This window comes from Astatotilapia calliptera, chromosome 13, assembly GCF_900246225.1.
Source record: "Astatotilapia calliptera chromosome 13, fAstCal1.2, whole genome shotgun sequence".
NCBI lineage: Eukaryota > Metazoa > Chordata > Actinopteri > Cichliformes > Cichlidae > Astatotilapia > Astatotilapia calliptera.
The window spans coordinates 32,848,667-32,866,706 of NC_039314.1; the positions used below are offsets into that span (position 1 = coordinate 32,848,667).

Below are 18,040 nucleotides of genomic sequence, written 5' to 3' on the forward strand. Positions count from 1 at the left end.
TAAGTTTTGTTAGCAAACGTCATAGCAAGAACTTTAATTGAAAGCTTCCTGTTTACTGTCTCCTCTAGAGTCACACCTAACTTAGCTATAGGACTGTTAGCTCTGTCATCTATCCACGCTGTAACATGTTTAAAGTAACATATGAAATGGAAGAAAACGTAAAATAAACCCACAGACATCTGTAGCTTTACAGGCCTTACCCTAGCTTAACTTAAAGTCTGACCTGAACTGAAACCCAGATCAAAGTTGGTTTGTTAAAAAATTCACTCAAAGACAGTCCATTATTTTTCATTAACCTCAGAGGATCCGTAAAGTCTTCAAAAGCACGGAGCTGTCTGTTCTGCCTAAAGGTGAACAGCTGTGCCACTGTCACACATCAGGACTGCGTTTCCCAGAAGCCACCTGTTTTCTTACTGGTTTCTTGCTGGGTTGGTTTTCTCGGATCACGTTTAACTCTGTGTTCATTGACATAAAGCGTCCACAGCCTGAAGCAGGGGGCGCTGTAAGCAGTTTTGTTTAATTATAGACTGAGTCCAAATAAAACACGACTCCACGCTTGTTCTGGCTGTGTGATGAGTTATTCCTGAAATTTTAATTTAAAAAATCTAAACTTTGATCGGCCACAGCTGTGTCTGTGTTTGGTTAAAGCACGGTTTTATCAATCATTTCATTTTTAAAGCTCTGACCCTTCCTTTCAGGTGTGTTTGCATTATGGCTGTAACAAACATAGCTTCAGATCAAAGTGAATCTGTGGCGTGGGAAAGGTAGGCGTGCAGCCAGAAGGGCGGGGCTAGGCAGAAGTTTAGCCCCATCAGCCCTTGGAGGACAGGGACAGACCTGTCCATCGTGACAGAACAGGTACGTCATGACATCATCGTTGGTCAGTGATGAAAACAATAAGAAACTTGCATTAAGGCACACACTGGGAGACAATTTCACTCCAGATGAGATCTGAGAGGCTTTCAGGACGAGACTGAACTGAGACATCATCACAAAGGTGACACCCCTTTGAGTGCCTCACTTTGATTGGTCACTGTGGCTCATAAAGGCCAAAGTAATATTTCATGCTTGGATGTGTAAATTTAGCTCTTCCTCTCACAATACCAAAGTCCTCATTATTCTGATATTTAAACCTTTCTAATACTTTTCTCTGAAATTTTATTTCCTGAAGATTACAAATTTTCAAATCACTTGAATCAACTTTTACTTCCTCTCCAAAAATCGGCGTGTTTGCATCGACCTGAAAGCGTCTGCAAGTGGAGGCGTGTTTTCAGTTCACAGGGTGTTTTCAATGCAGGAAGCTGTGGTCACATGACATCAGTGCTAGAAGTCAGTTCAAACATTTTCAGCCAATCAAACGGCAGATAATGATGGAGCAATGACGACCTCATCCGTCCAGCAGGAGGCACAAGGCCGTGTGTGTGTTTGTTTGATCGTTTGTTTGTTTTGTCTCTCAGGAAGCATGTCGGAGGACCAGTGTAGGGGCAGGGCTCCACTGGCCATGAGTGTGGTGGTGAGGGGTGGGAGAGCATTCACAGGAACAGGGGGGGGCGGGCTTACCCAACATCCCCCCAGAGTCCAGCGGGTACTCCAAGATGGACGCTGGTGCCGCCAGAGTGTACGGGTAATCGTAAGGCGTCGTGTAGATCAGGCCAGACTCAGGCCCCACCCCTGCCATCAGTGCCGGTGTTCCATTGGGCAACACTGTCTGGATCTGCCGAATCAGAGGCATGAGAGTGGGGCCTGTGGGGGCGGGTGTACGCAGGGCAGTGGGCGGTGCCAGTATGGGGGCGGGGCCTGAGAGGACACGAGAAGCCTGTTGCGAGACGCTAGATGCTGCGAAAGAAAAGGCGAGGGATGCTGGGTATGGGTAACAGGAAAGGGGAGGGTTTATAAAAAGGGGAGGAGTTTTAGTATGCTTGCTGTAAAAAGACAAAATGAAAATCTGAATCAAACGGTGTGAATGGCATCTAAAACACTGCATGCTTCATATTTTTCATTTTAACCAATACATTTGGCACAAATGATTCATGTTTAAAATGACTGTGTATGATTGGCCAGTCTGTCTCTTACAGGTTTTGATGCTGGCGTCTCTGTACGTCCCGTTCAGGATGGCCAACTCCATCAGCTGCATCTTCTTCAGACTGTCCTCGCCCTCTGCCTGAAACACAGACACGACTTTCAGACACGCGTGTGCTGTGAGAACATGCAGAACCGACACACACAGCAGCTTAAGTTCACACAGAATTTCATTCAGCCTGAAAGTATCAGATGTATTAAAAAGTATGAAAAACTGTAAAATACATTTAAAAAGAATCTGAAATCAGCCACTACAGAAAGATTCATGTTGTATAAAACAATCTGTAAAATATCCAAACATCAGTAAATGATCATAAAAGATCGTACGGTTACTGTGTAACCTGAGCCCTCTCCTGTACTCACTCTACACCTACGACTGCACGGCCACTAACAACTCCAACATCATTGTTAAGTTTGTGGACGACACTACAGTGGTGGGTCGTATCACCAATGGTGATGAGACAGCTTACAGGGAGGAGGTCAGCGCCCTGACCCACTGGTGTCAAGACAACCATCTCACCTTCAACGTCGCAAAGACAAAGGAGTTGATAGTGGACTTCCGGAGGTGCAGAGAAGTACACACCCCCATCACCATCAACGGCGCTGCTGTGGAGAGAGTGAGCAGCTTCCGGTTCCTTGGAGTACATCTAGCTGAGGATCTTACGTGGTCAGTACACACAAACAAAACAGTGAAGAAGGCGCAGCAGCGCCTCTTCTTTCTCAGGAGACTGAAAAGATTCGGCATGAGCCCCCGCATCCTCAGGACCTTCTATCACTGTGCCATTGAGAGCATCCTCACTGGATGCATCACCACCTGGTATGGCAACAGCACCGCCTACAACTGCAAAGCTCTCCAGCGAGTAGTGCGGTGCTCTGAACGGATAATTGGAGGTGAGCTTCCCTCCCTCCAAGACATCTACAGGAAGCGGTGCCTGAGGAAAGCGGGGAGGATCATCAAGGATTCCAGTCACCCCAGCCATAGCCTGGTAGCCTAGCCTGCTGAAGTGGAGGGCTGAGCAAGGCGATGACCCGAAGGTCCACCCCCAGCACCGTCACCACGTGCTGTCCGCAGACAGATGAACCTCAAGAGTAAACTCGAACAAGACACTCGAGGTCAGTCATAAAGTCCCAGCTCACTGAGCGGGTCCGTGCTGGCCGTGTAAGCCCATGACACAAAGGCAATGCACCAGATAGGGAGTCAGCAGGCTGGAGAGCTTTCACTCACAGGCCGTGTCAGACACAGCGAGGTCTGACAAGCATGTAAACCCGCGGCACATGGTTAGCAGGCCAGAAAGCACAGGCAGTCAGCTACAATGAGCCTGTGTGCACGCTCTCCACATGATCTCCAGCTGGAGCCTGGGGTGCACAGGGCCTGAACCCGGAATCCTAGGAGCACAGTGAGGAGAGGAAGCGCCGCTCACCGAGCAACTGAGTGGGGACCCTACTGGACACACAACCCAGCAAGAAGTGGGCAATGCCAGACAGGGAGCCAGTGCTGCTGGAGCGTAAGCCGGTGAACCGTGGGCAATGTGCCAGGGGAACACAGCCCGCAGCGTCAGCACGGCCGCTGAAAGCAGAGGGCTGAAGTAGGGACGTGACCCAAAGGGTCTGTCCCCAAGCCGCAACACCACCCTGCGCCGTCAGCAGACTGGTGAGGGGGCTGGCGGTCCAGCCAGCCGAAGCCCAAGTGGGGAACACAACCCGAAGGTCCACCCCAGGGCCGGGCGTCTGCTAAGTGCTGTTGTAGCAGGGGCGAACTCGCTACTTGTGCACAGTCGGCCCTACAGGCTGGAGAACACTTACTCACTTACTGACTGGCTCTGACTCACTGCAGTCAGAGCTGAGAAGCCACTCCGCTCGACAATGACAGGAGCCCCGCTGGTTGTGTGAACGGCGCACTGCGGGTAACACACCAGACAGAAAACTGGCTACACTAGGCTGGAGAATTCTCACTCGCCGCAGCGAGGTCCAACTGGCGTGTAAGCCAGCGAATACGGGCAATACTCCAGGAGAGCACAGCCTACCAAGCCACTTGAGCACGGCAGCTGGCTATCGCCATGACAGAAACCCGCGATATGCAGACGACGCTCCAGATGGGAAGCAAGAGTGGGCCCGACAAGACACCTGCGGACAGTCGGGAAGTGTCAGCTCACTGAGCGGGCACCTGATGGCCGTGTGACCTGTGACACAGGGGCAACGCACTAGACCGAGCCAGCGCCGCAGGCTGGAGAATTGTCAACTGCTGGCCCATGCCTGCAGCGGAGCTGGCCACTATGCCCAACTCAAAGGATCTCAGGAAGAAGGAGGGTGGTTGGAGGACAGCTGAACCTAGGCTCCGAGTCCTCCCCGCCTCACCTGAACACGGCCATCTCCACATCCCTGCATAGGCCCCTCAGCACAGCGAGGTGGCCACAGGGTAGACAGGCAGTCCCATCAGGTACAGTGGGGCAAAAAAGTATTTAGTCAGCCACCGATTGTGCAAGTTCCCCCACCTAAAATGATGACAGAGGTCAGTAATTTGCACCAGAGGTACACTTCAACTGTGAGAGACAGAATGTGAAAAAAAAATCCATGAATTCACATGGTAGGATTTGTAAAGAATTTATTCGTAAATCAGGGTGGAAAATAAGTATTTGGTCACCTCAAACAAGGAAAATCTCTGGCTCTCACAGACCTGTAACGTCTTCTGTAAGAAGGTTTTCTGTCCCCCACTCGTTACCTGTATGAATGGCACCTGTTTGAACTCATCATCTGTATAAAAAACACCTGTCCACAGCCTCAAACAGTCAGACTCCAAACGCCGCCATGGCCAAGACCAAAGAGCTTTCGAAGGACACCAGGAAAAGTATTGTAGACCTGCACCAGACTGGGAAGAGTGAATCTACAATAGGCAAGCAGCTTGGTGTGAAAAAATCAACTGTGGGAGCAATCATCAGAAAATGAAAGACATACAAGACCACTGATAATCTCCCTCGATCTGGGGCTCCACGCAAGATCTCATCCCGTGGGGTCAAAATGATCATGAGAACGGTGAGCAAAGATCCCAGAACCACACGGGGGGACCTGGTGAATGACCTGCAGAGAGCTGGGACCAAAGTAACAAAGGTCACCATCAGTAACACACTACAACGGCAGGGAATCAAATCCCGCAGTGCCAGACGTGTTCCGCTGCTGAAGCCAGTGCATGTCCAGGCCCGTCTGAAGTTTGCCAGAGAGCACATGGATGATACAGCAGAGGATTGGGAGAATGTCATGTGGTCAGATGAAACCAAAGTAGAACTTTTTGGTATAAACTCAACTCGTCGTGTTTGGAGGAAGAAGAATACTGAGTTGCATCCCAAGAACACCATACCTACTGTGAAGCATGGGGGTGGAAACATCATGCTATAGGGCTGTTTTTCTGCCAAGGGGACAGGACGACTGATCCGTGTTAAGGACAGAATGAATGGGGCCATGTATCGTGAGATTTTGAGCCAAAACCTCCTTCCATCAGTGAGAACTTTGAAGATGAAACGAGGCTGGGTCTTCCAACATGACAATGATCCAAAACACACCGCCCGGGCAACAAAGGAGTGGCTCCGTAAGAAGCATTTGAAAGTCCTGGAGTGGCCTAGCCAGTCTCCAGACCTCAACCCCATAGAAAATCTGTGGCGGGAGTTGAAAGTCCGTGTTGCTCGGCGACAGCCCCAAAACATCACTGCTCTCGAGAAGATCTGCATGGAGGAATGGGCCAAAATACCAGCTACTGTGTGTGCAAACCTGGTAAAGACCTATAGTAAACGTTTGACCTCTGTTATTGCCAACAAAGGTTATGTTACAAAGTATTGAGTTGTATTTTTGTTATTGACCAAATACTTATTTTCCACCCTGATTTACCAATAAATTCTTTACAAATCCTACCATGTGGATTCATGGATTTTTTTTCACATTCTGTCTCTCACAGTTGAAGTGTACCTCTGGTGCAAATTACTGACCTCTGTCATCATTTTAAGTGGGGGAACTTGCACAATCGGTGGCTGACTAAATACTTTTTTGCCCCACTGTAACCCTGGTCGTCTGACCAGAGTCAAGCGTCATAAACATCATCCTCCTGAGAATCAACCTCCACCGGCACAGGCCTCACAGAGGCGGGGCAATGGGAGGCAACGCTGCAGCCATCATCTCCATTTTAGCCCAAGAGGCACAAGATTGGGGAGGGCTCTCCATGTCCCCAGCCTGCCTGCAGCTGACGTGTCAAGCTCCATCCCTGTAGAGGGAGCGACGAAATGGCCGCCAGCAGGGCATCAGTTACCCTCACGCCCCTGTTAGGGCATGCTGCCCTGCCCAGGGAGGGCCCGAAGGGGCGTCCAAAGAGACCAGGGACAGGGCTATTGGGGGAGGGGCCAAAGGCAAACTACTCCCACCATGCATAGCAGCAACCATCTGCGGGCAGGGGACCACAAATGCTGGGATGCAGCACACTCACTGCCTGCAACCAGACCAATCAGGCAGCAGCGGCACATGAGATAGGAGGCGCTGTGGCTGTATGACATCATCAACCTTGAGGTTCGCTCTACTAGATGGGACCTCAGGAAAGGCTAGTTCCCACACCCGTCATGCTCTAATTAAGAGCTGAAGGGACCCATTTTGCCCGACACTGTGCCTGGGGACCAGCAGGGGGCAGCCCAGGGACAGGTGGGTGACAGGTGACAGGTGAAAGCGTATGCTTGGAAATCTGACATCCTTCCCACTGTAGCCGAGCAACGAGCCGAGTCTTGCTGGCTGCACCCAAGCTATGGGCAACGGCAGACAGGCTAACAGACCGGAGAATGCTCACTCGCCAGCTGTAGCACAGCGAAGTCCCAGTGCCGTGAAGCCTGCAAGGCGGGCAAGATGCCACACACACAGACGGCAGCTCGATCGGCAAAGGAACCGGGCCACAGGAGACCAACTAGGGGAAACCGGGGCCGAGGGAAAGATAAAGGGGAACCAAGCTAAGGGGAACCACGGCTGAGGGAAACCAGCTAAGGGAGACCAAGCTAAGGGAAAGGGCAGGGGAGAGGCTAGCACCCAGGGAGGCTGCCGAAAGAGGCTCCTGACGGATGCACACACACACAGCACTCTCGAAGAAAAGTCACTCACACACACGACACAAGTGGAGATCAAACAATCACGTCAAACAGTCATGTCATGTCTGCACAGCTGTTTTATACGTGAGCTGTGGGGCGTGGCCGGGCAAGCTGGAGTGTCTTAAAGAATTATCAACGCCCCACGACCAAGGGGGTTCGTACCCCGTATATATGGAATATATAACGGTGTGGAGAGATAGTCTCGATATGCTAGAGACCATTCAAGTCCCAGAAATAAACTTTTGTCACATTAAGATGACTTGAACTCATGATGGTTACAGTATCCTATGAGCACGCTCAGTAACCAGCCTGCTTAGGGCTGTGCAGACCACATGGGGCGCTGCTGTCCACCACACAACGGCGATTATTTCTACCAATTCCTGAGAGGAAACACAACACAACATCAAACACACACGACACACTTGCCACGAGCTCGTTAGACAATCAGCTCGTCAGTTAACATCTTTCATTTTCTTCAGTCCAACTACAAACTGACTTCTAAACCACTTTGTGTCTCTGCAACATGAAAGTAACTTCAATGCCTCCCTCCAACTTCCTGTTAGAAAACACGCACACACACACACACGCACACACACACACACACACACACACACACACAAAGAGAATCATCAGGTGCCCAGACTCACTTCCTAGTTTTTTTTCTTCCTGCCTCTGCACAAATCAAGGAAGTGAGAGTGGAGGAAGTGAAGATCAGCAGAATCACTGCACTTCCTGTCTCTCTCTCTCTCACACACACACACACGCAAACACACACAGACACACACACTCCTAAATCTAGAAGTGATTCTAACATGAACATGAAGGTTAAAGCCCAAGGGCTGAAACCCCAAAGTGAGGTTGATGTCAGCGACCCGAGTCCGTTTACCTGCCAAATCACCATGGTGACTGATGCTGAGCATCACCAGGTGAGGCTCAGAGTTTCCTCTGATTCTTTAATGCAGCATGTTTTCAGAGTGAGAGATTCTCTGTGTGCAGCATGTTCCTGAAAGCAATGAATGAAGAAGCTCCAGCAGATCAGACTGAAAGTGCACGTGTTCATGGGGCGATCGTGGCTCAAGAGTTGGGAGTTCGCCTTGTAATCAGAAGGTTGCTGGTTCGAGCCCCGGCTTGGACAGTCGCAGTTGTTGTGTCCTTGGGCAAGACGCTTCACCCGTTGCCTACTGGTGGTGGCCAGAGGGCCCGGTGGCGCCAGTGTCCAGCAGCCTCACCTCTGTCAGTGCGCCCCAGGGTGGCTGTGGCTGCAATGTAGCTGCCATCACCAGTGTGTGAATGTGTGTGTGAATGGGTGGATGACTGGATGTGTAAAGCGCTATGGGGTCCTTAGGGACTAGTAAAGCGCTATACAAATACAGGCCATTTACCTTTCATGTGATCAAGTGTTCATGTGATCATGAAACATGAACGCCTTTTCAACCAATCACATTCGTTCCCTCTGATCTGATCTCACGTGCCCTTCATCAGGCTGTGGGACAGGAAGCTGTCATGTTTCACAGCTGTGATGTGAAGCTGTCACCTAGGAAACAAACAGCAGCGCTGAGCGCGCTCAGAGCAACATCCTTCCTGCCATTCAAACCTTTATTCTTCTCTGTCACAAATCAGCAGATTAACCAGTTTCTGCTGCTCCACCTCTGAGGGGTTCACCTCTTTACAGGTTTCATCATCATCATAGACCTTTAATGTCTCTGGTCAGAGCACCTGGCGCTAATAGAGATCCCGGCTTAACAGAAAAAGTTGATAAATAGCAAGTTTTAGAGTTCATCAAGCCAGCGAACTTGAAGAAAGCCTGGATATGTAGAACTTCCTTTGTCCTCACAAAAACACACACAGGTCAGAGGTCAGGGGACTCACAGCAGGCACGAGCAGCTTGGTGACTTCATCTACAGCTCGTTTGAGTTTGATGTCGGCTCGGTTCTGGGCGTCTTCCACCATGATGAGGACATGAAGGTCCTCGTTCAGGTGCTCCCAGTTTGGCTTCCCTCTGTTCTGGTCTTCCTGCAGGTGGAGACATGAGTGAAGACAGAGACAAGTAGTAAATATTCACATGCTGTCTGGTGTTCACAATTGACTGACTTTGGTGAAATGCATCCAGGGAGTTACAGTTTGTTTTTACATTCACTGTCTGTAGTCCTCAGAAGAGGGGCCTCAAAGCTAAAGGCTCTGTGTCCCATTCTACTTTTAAATACTCTAGGAACTATAAGTAAGCCACCAGATCACAACAACAGTCACCTCAACTGAACCCTGTGGAACTCCATAATTAACCTCAGTGTGTGAAGTAGATTCTCCATTTATACGAACAAATTGAGTCTGTTAGATAGATATGACACAAACCACTGCAGCACAGTACCTGTAATACCTACAGCATGCTATATATTGCGATCTTCTGCTGGCGTTCAGCCTGTTAGCGTGTTAGCAGGAAGTCTGCTGAGTTAGCAGAGGATCGGCAGATGATTGGACGATCGTTTTCTTGCACAGATGAGTGGTCTTAACAAAAACTGTATGAGTTTCAGCACGACATCAGTGCAAAACCAACACCCCCCTCATTCATTGTCCTCCCTCTCCTCTAGCTCCATCTGGCTTGTGTTGAACTGTTGCTACGCCTGTCTCATGTACCTCTGTTAGCGTAGCAGGTGGCTAACCTTGTCAGCGTCACACACGCAGAAACACAAACACGCATGTTTTTTCAGCAGTTTGACCTGAAATGTTTGAAATAGTTTCTTCACTGTGAATCATTCAGAGAGTCTTAATCCTGAGGAGACCGTGTGACTCGGCTGCTTCTGCAGACTCAGAGCTTTCACAGGAAGCAGCTCGTCAGCTCTTATTTTAGAGTCTCAGCTCTTCCTGAAAGTTGGCAGACAAACTTTCTGACACACGGGTGCATGAAGCAACATCCTGTTCGGAGTTGTATTTAAAATCTCAAGCTAAAGACAAATTCATGTCACAAGTCTTTCTTCAGTCTGACAGGACCTAACCCTAACCCAAAATGTCCTGTCCTTTCTGCCAAAGCAGAATGAAACTTTATAAAGTTCAGAATGCAAGCTGGGATTTTGGCTTCAGTTTGAAGTTCAAGCAACAGAAGAGTTTAAGAGCTTTTTTGGAAGGATGTGTGACTTTATTTTTATAGTTTTCAAACTGAACTCTAATCAGTGAAAGTCTCAGTTTTAGGGACAGACCATCCATCTGAGACAGCGACAGATTTTCGGGCTTCGTTGGAGCCACAGATACTTCCTGTTTCGGACATGAACTATTTCTCCAATCAGGCCCATCCCACATTAGTCTGCACCTGCATGAAGAAAGACCCTGCTCAAACTGGTTTGGTCCACTGAGCTCAGGCTGGATCCTGCATGTTCTTCTGCAGGTATCTGTTTCGGGTTGAGTGGACGTTCGCTGTGATAGGATAGAAGTTCAAGTAAAAGGAAAGACGCAGCTCAGCGTTCGTTGATGCACTCAGAACCTGCAGATTCACAACAATAAGCGGTCACTTCACTGAGCGACCTAATTCTACTGACACGTTCTATTCTGACTGATCTCCTCTGTGCACACATCAAACCGAATGTTACAAAGTCCTTCAGAAAATGCACAATAAAACACAAGCAGAATGCAGAGTTAACCCTAACATCTGGAATAAAATTCATAAGAACACACTCTCTGTGATAAGGAAATGTGTCATACCTCAGCAGCCGTGCACGTTCTCACTCTTCTAGCTTCTCAAACAAAGAGAAGGCTCTTCGTTCGTTTTAAATGTTGAAACACATCTGAGTGATGCTCAGGCTCACGTGTTCTGTCTCTGGATCATCCCTGCATATCTACACCAGATGTGTATTTTCATATGTGTTGTTCTTTAAATGAAAATCTGCTGACTGACCTCTGACTGTGTTTCAGTGTCAGGCATTTTCACTTTTTACGTCACTGCTTTGATTAAACCAAGAAAATCAAATATTTGAAATATAAGAAGAAAAATTTCATCTTATGCCTTCTGTGTGCGTGCGTATGAGCGTGTATTCATATCTTTGTGGGTAGCAATAATTGGAAGTTTACTACACTTATGGGGACCAAAATCCTGGTCCCCACAAGTCTGAAGGCATGTTTGAGACTAAATGTGTTTTTAGTGTCAGGGTGATAGCTAGGGCTTAGGCTCAAGGTTAGGCATTCATTTTTCATGGTTAGGGGCTAATGAACGCATTGTGTTAATTACATGTCCCCACAAGATATGAATACCTGACATGCTGTGTGTGCATGTGCACGTTACCTTCTTCTTGTCTCTCATAGAGCCTCTTCCTCTCACCATGATCTTACATCCAGTTTCAGCCTCCAGCTGCTTCGCTGTCAGACCGCGAGGGCCCAGAATCCTCCCCACAAAGTTAAACTGACATACACACACAGGTCAGCCTGTTACCATGACAACCTAAGCACTAATCAGCCAATCCTCTTTCAGAAATAGCCATAAATAGTTAGAATGAATCTACTGAGTCGTAAAACTTTGAAACAGAGCAACACTGATGGAAACACAGGAAATGAATTATTATTGGTGCATCACGATGATCCACACACACAGACATACGTCGGGATGCTCCTTCACGGGGACGTAGAGTTTCTCCTGCAGCTGCACCGTTGGGCCGACAGCGTCCGGCAGCTCGCTGCTCTTCTCCGATCCGTTCAGCGTGTCCGTGTACATGTCCTTCCTCACGCGGCTGATCTCTGAAACACACACACACGCAGGAAGTGGAAAACTGTTCTGCGGTCTGGCCAATCAGAAGCTGATTCTGTTTGGCGTTCGTGGCAGAGGTGAGTGGGACGCACAGGCCATCAGCACTAAAACACCTGCAGCAGGTAAAGAGGAGCTGATGGAGCTCGGAGGGAAACAAACAGCTGGAATCAAACTTAACTGAAAACCGATGTTTGAGCGCGCCGTCTTCAGACTTGTCCTTTATGTTCAGGTTTTCAGCGCTGGAGGCACTGTTTCTCTGCGTTTTGTTTTGCTGCTCACCTTTTCTTTGTGTTTGGAGTAAATCTGATCAGACATTCAGGTTTTATATTTGTAACTGATTTAAAGGTCGTGTTCATATTTTTCCAAACATCACCGTGCGAACCTCTGAAACCTGAGGTGACGATGATGTTCTCACCTGATTCCATGATCTGTCATTCCCGTGTCCTCTTTAGCTTCTTGTATCTGCAGGTGAGATGGATGTGATGGATGATGAAGGTGGAACTGATGATGTGTGTGACTGCTGCTCTCCTCGTGGAGTTTGAACCTTGAAGCAGCCAGACGATAACCTGACCTGCAAACATCGGTCAGCTTTCCCTTCATGTTGAGCCTGATCAGTGAACAGCTGAGTGTAATAATGTTCATGTTTCACAGATCAAGCTCAACTGAAGAGAACACTTTAACCTGTGTGGTTTCTTAGTCTTCTAGGTCCTGCAACTCCTTAAGTTCTTAAGTTTAAGGCATTTGGAGGTTCTTGCAAATGTTTCACTGGACAGAACGATGTGGTGTCTCGGGTCTTTGTCCTCTGGTAGGCTTGTCCTCTCGGGGGTCATCCTCACAGTTGCTGACCCACCCTGTAATCATGTGAGTTATGGGTCAAGCTGTGAGTTGGTGTCGAACCACCTGAGAGGAGGTCTGAAGACTGTGTTACAGGCGGCTGATTGCTGATGGGTCCCCCCTCTGTGGAGACCACCATCCACCTTTACTGCAGTTATAACGGTTGGTGTTCTCGGTCCTTTCTCCTTTACAGAGCCGCAGCTTTATCACTGTGATAACTTTGACAGATTTGGTCCTGCAAATGTTTAACACTGGGACATGTCTGGTTACAAAATAAAGCAAAAAAGCAAAACAACATGTGACAACAATCATTTGACATCACCCTGCAGACGAAGACTTAGGCCAGCAGACCTTTGGAGAGGTCTGTAGTTAGAAACCAGCTAAAAACTCTGTGTTATAGCAGCTAGCTGTGGGGTTCCTCAGGACTCCTGTGTTGCTTCTGTATTCTTTCATGTGCATGTTTTTAGCATGTTGGTTTAACATGTGGCATTGAAAGTGTGTTTAAGCTGCAGCTCAGCTCTTTGTTTCTGTCTTGAAACAGCAGCAAGTAGGGACGTGAAACCAGTGCAGCTTTCACAGGAAGTTGCAGTATCCCAGGTAACTGTTTCCATGATGATCGCACATCTTATACTGACCACCACCCCGGTAAGATTTATTTCTCCCTCGCAATGCATGCTGGGAGACTTTATGAAGCTGTCTGTGTGGTGATTCAGAGCAACAAAACAGCCCTCACCATCAGCCAATCAGGAGCTAGGAGTGCGCACACACACGCACACACACACACACATGCGCGCGCACACACACACACACACACACACGAACATGCAACTCTGAGTTCTGAGTTCATCCTCATGTCAGACGGCTGTTTGCAGCAGACGTCTGTGAGCAGGAAACAGGAAACAAGCAGCTGCACAGGTAGGAAACACCTGAGCATCTCCTCAGCAGGTTAGAAACACACTAACCTGCTGGTTAGCATCAGAGACTTTCCATCACATCAAGTGAGCTCCTCACAGTCTGCAGCTCCTGCAGCATCACGGCCACAATAACCAGCAACATGGGAGCAGGCAACCCGCCCTCAGGACCAGTGTTGGTCAAGTTACTTGAAAAAAGTAATCAGTAACTAATTACTGATTACTTCCCCCCAAAAGTAACCCTCTTACTTTACTGATTACTTATTTTCAAAAGTAATTAATTACTTAGTTACTTAGTTACTTTTTAAAAACAGGATTTACACCCTGAAGAGGTGATAAAGTGATAGATCTTTCAGCCAATTCTACTTTTTCTGCATAATCCATCATACAAAATGTAATCAAATGGAAAAGTCTCTTTTTAAAACTTGTTTTATTAGTTTTAATCTTTTAACTTTATGCATCAAGCAAAGATTTAATTATATGCAACATTCTCTGACTGGAATAAATTAGTTTAACATTTAAACCTATTTTCTGCACATTCCAGCACATAAAATAAAATATTTTGTGTGTTTACACTCAGTCTTTCAAATAGATGCAAGTAAAACACAGCAGAAAATAAATAAAGTCAAAGACTCAGCAGTCCTGTTGCTCTATTTTCACCTGTAAAGCAGGAGTGGGGCAGGCGGAGGTTTACCCTGGTGCAGGTGTGCCGCGGTCAGTGGAAGAATCCGCGAGTTTCTCTGTGAGTTTCCCATTACGTCGTAGCTACTCGGTGCTTGTTGGAAGTTTAGGGGTTTTTTTCGCTGTAAAAAGAAGTTTTCTTCCCACGCACAGCGGACACTAATGTTTTTGTCACTTTTTATGGAATCAAACTCAAAGTAAGGTCAGTACTTCCACGCTTTAAACGCTGCACGCTCATACTCTCTCTGCACTCGATATGTGATCCATTGTTGATCTGCACACAGCTGTTGTCACTAACGGCGCACTCGCTTACGTCACTGTCATGAGACAGACAAAAATCACGGTTTTAGTAACGCAGTAACGCAGCGTTCCTACGGGAAAGTGACAGTAATCTAATTATCGTTTTTGCAATAGTAATCCCTTACTTTACTCGTTACTTGAGAAAAGTAATCAGATTACAGTAACGCGTTACTGCCCATCTCTGCTCAGGACACACCTCCAAAATAAACCAACGTGCTTTCAGTCCGCCTACAACTTTCACTTCAATGTCAATGCCCCGAGTCATGGCGCAGAGGAGGAGATCACCAGTCATGAAAGGTTATCGTATAAGCACCATGTCCTCACATGGTCTCTTCGTCACCCTCATTGTCGCCCTGATTCCAACGTGAACCATCACAGAGGTCTTCAAAGGATCATCTTACACTGAGGAGTCAACACAGAGACCTAACAGGCAGGAACGTCCTCTCTACAATGGTTAAAATGGGATGTTGGTCCTCACAAAGTCAGACAGACACACACACACTGGTACTAGTGGTTTTACTGTCTGAGGCTATTACAGCAGGGACGCCAGCCAGAGGGGATTCTGGGTAAATTGATTTTCTTCTCTCTCTCTGACTGACACACACACACACACACACACACACACACACACACACACACACACACACACACACACACTTCATCTGAGCTTTTGAATTAATTGATTAGACCAATTAAATGATGAATAGCTGCACTTAGTGTAATTGAGACGCACACAGAGGACAGAAATAAAGAGGAGTAAGGTTTCATACTGTGGTGTGTTCAGGTGCTGTTGGAAAAGCAGTGTTCAGACACATGCCACAATTCTCCCTAGCGTCAGGTCTAGCCGTCCAATCACAGCGCACTTTCTACATCAGTAACTCACAGGTAAACAACACACCTGACACGTTGGCCATGTTGGTCCGAGTTCACAGGACTCTACTGTAAACGAACCTAACTGTTATTAAGTGTTTATTAGGTAAATACCCCCTGTGGCCATCTAGTGAAATGCAGTCTAACCCTAGCATCTACAACCCGGCTCTAAAAAAGCTCACTCGCTGAGAAAATGTAAATGTAAGCAGAATATTGAGTCATATTTCATTATCTATAGAAATCAAGTGTTTAAACTGAGGAAATCATTTCACCGTTTTAATATAAATATCAGATATATTTGAATTGTCTCCAAAAAGCCTGGTGTTTAGCAGCCAATCAGGTGAGCGGGCAGCAGGTCAGTCTCATGACTGGGTATAAAAAGAGCTTCTTGGAGGGCGTGTGCTGTACAGACGTGTCTATATCCTGCACACCTGAGTGTCAGTGTAGTGATAGCAAAGCTCATCTGGGCATGTGTGGCTAACTTACAGATAGCCGGCCAGCCTCAGCGTGCTCGAAGTATGAACTTCATGGAAAAGCAGATCACCTGACAGAGACACAGGTGAGCTAATGTGAGACAGGTGGACGTCTGCTGCATCAGTCTGCAGATCAATCGACCCTCACTGACCATGAGCTTCTTGTATTTCAGTCCTTCTCAAACTGTGAAACTTTATTCAAACATTCACACCTGCAGAAAACATCTGTGTGCACACAAACTGAACCAGATGTTCTCATTCCTCCACCTCGATGTCCGCTGGAGCACTGCCACATAATGTCAGCAGTCACATGACCACAATAACCTCACAGCAGCCCAGAAGGCTCCAACAGCACAAACACAGCCGAGGTCCAGTTCAGGAGAAGCTAGCAGACAGCAACAAGAGCCGCCTGTGTCCCATCCACCTGTCAGTCACAGAGGCCATGCCCCTAATAATGCAATGAGGCTGTAAAGTGACTGAGTTGGATTCCTACTGATTAGTGAAAATTGTGGGTGGGGTTAAACGTGCCAGCTCACCCATTTGTTTTTTAATCTTTCTGATCAATGAAATCAATAAATGATGATCAGTTATTAAAATCCATGATCACTAAAGTATGATACGTTACTCGAGTATGCTTCAGACAGTACTTTTACTCTGAAAACACATAGCACACTTTCTGACAGTACTTACTGCAGTACATGTAGTACTGCCAGCACTTTAACTTGTAGAAGTTTTAAAAGAAAAAGTATCAGGATGGTTTCAGTAAACTTTTCCTTTGATTTAAACCCTCTCGCGCGCGTGCGGGTCTCACCTTCGTCCAGGAGCCTCTCCAGGTGCTGGAAGATTCCGCAGAAGTTCGGCAGACCGCTCATCAGCTTCTTGTCGTTCATGAGTTGCATCAGGTAATCCGGACCGGGTCTGGGCTTCTCCCTCCCCTCCATCCTCCCCACCACGACCCGCCGAACTACACGGATCCGGACCGCAGCGGACTGCACGGCATCAGCATGAATCCAGACCCGCTCCAGACACGGAGGCGCCTTGAGTCCCGCACGCTCGGCTCCGAGTCCGGGTTTAACGCTCCAGCTGCTTCGGCTTTGCCCGGCTCTCCGCCCTCCGCTCCGCGCAGAACAGCGCTGTGTGTCGGCCAGCAGCGGCTCTGAGCCTCCGCTCCGCGCACACGGGGGGGCTTCAAAATAAAACTCTAACTAACTAACTAACTAACTAACTAACTAACTAACCAAATAACTAACTAACTAACGTGTGTGTGGTATTTTGTTCCCAGGCGTCACCATCAATAAAGCTGCTCCGTTTGAACGTGTCCCTCTAAATAGTTTTATTGGTTTTAATGGTTTTTTTCACATGGAAATGAGTCTCGTCCGCCTCCTCCTCTTCCTCTCCCTCTTCATCACCCACCTCCTCTCCAGAGCCTGGGACTCACAGAAGAACAAAGGAGGGGAAAACAAGAACTTTTCTTCTTTGTGAGTTTGGCTGAAAATCGCTTTGGGTGATGAAGAGCAGGAGGGAAATGAAGAGGAGAAGCGTGATGAAGAGGAGCAGGTGCAGCTGCTCCTCAGAGCAGCTCATGAAGAGTTTAAGGGTTGATCCGTCACCTCCGTGAGGAGGTGTTTACTTCCTGTAATGAAGGCATCCTCACCGTCGTGCTCACCTGTACACTTACCTCAGGGGTTGGATCATAAACACATCTAAAACCTGCAGGATCCCGGCCCTCGAGGCCTGGAGTTGGACACCTGTGCTCTACTAGCTCTGAGTTAACAATTACTGAAAGTAGTTTTTTCCTTGCCTGCCCAGCCCTTTCCTGGTGTGGACCCAAAGTGCCCTTTTGTTGAGGGTTTTTTGTGTATGTGTGGCGTCCTGCCTGTGCTCCTCAACAATAATATTTAACTTTTAATCACAGTTCTGCTAAATTAAAGGATCTTTCTTGCATCTGTCACATGATGACCATTAACCAGTGATCGCTCTTGACTGCAGATACGAGTTGGGAACCAGCTCGCAAAGAGCCCCTACATGTTTTGACACTTGAGCTGTGAGGAGTTGTGA

At 47.8% G+C, this 18,040-nt stretch overlaps 1 protein-coding gene across 1 annotated transcript; it reads right to left on the minus strand.

The window, feature by feature from the left end:
* Positions 1-628: 628 nt before the first annotated feature.
* qkib (QKI, KH domain containing, RNA binding b) lies at positions 629-17,174 on the minus strand. The gene is made up of 6 exons (XM_026190437.1): positions 16,794-17,174; positions 11,767-11,903; positions 11,455-11,571; positions 9,057-9,200; positions 2,074-2,161; positions 629-1,860 (listed from the first exon to the last, which is right to left on the minus strand). The coding sequence occupies exons 1-6, from the start codon at positions 16,921-16,923 to the stop codon at positions 1,454-1,456; spliced, it is 1,023 nt and encodes a 340-aa protein (XP_026046222.1). The 5' UTR covers positions 16,924-17,174; the 3' UTR covers positions 629-1,453.
* Positions 17,175-18,040: the final 866 nt, after the last annotated feature.

What these genes read in the sequence shown, in the direction of transcription:
- qkib (XM_026190437.1), bottom strand. Translation starts at nt 16,923, where the DNA reads ATGGAGGGGAGGGAGAAGCCCAGACCCGGTCCGGATTACCTGATGCAA. An exon ending in CCGTGAAGGAGCATCCCGAC is followed by an intron (nt 11,572 to 11,766) that starts GTATGTCTGTGT and finishes TGTGTATGTCAG; the next exon opens with TTTAACTTTGTGGGGAGGAT. An exon ending in AGACGCCAGCATCAAAACCT is followed by an intron (nt 1,861 to 2,073) that starts GTAAGAGACAGA and finishes ACCCATACCCAG; the next exon opens with CATCCCTCGCCTTTTCTTTC.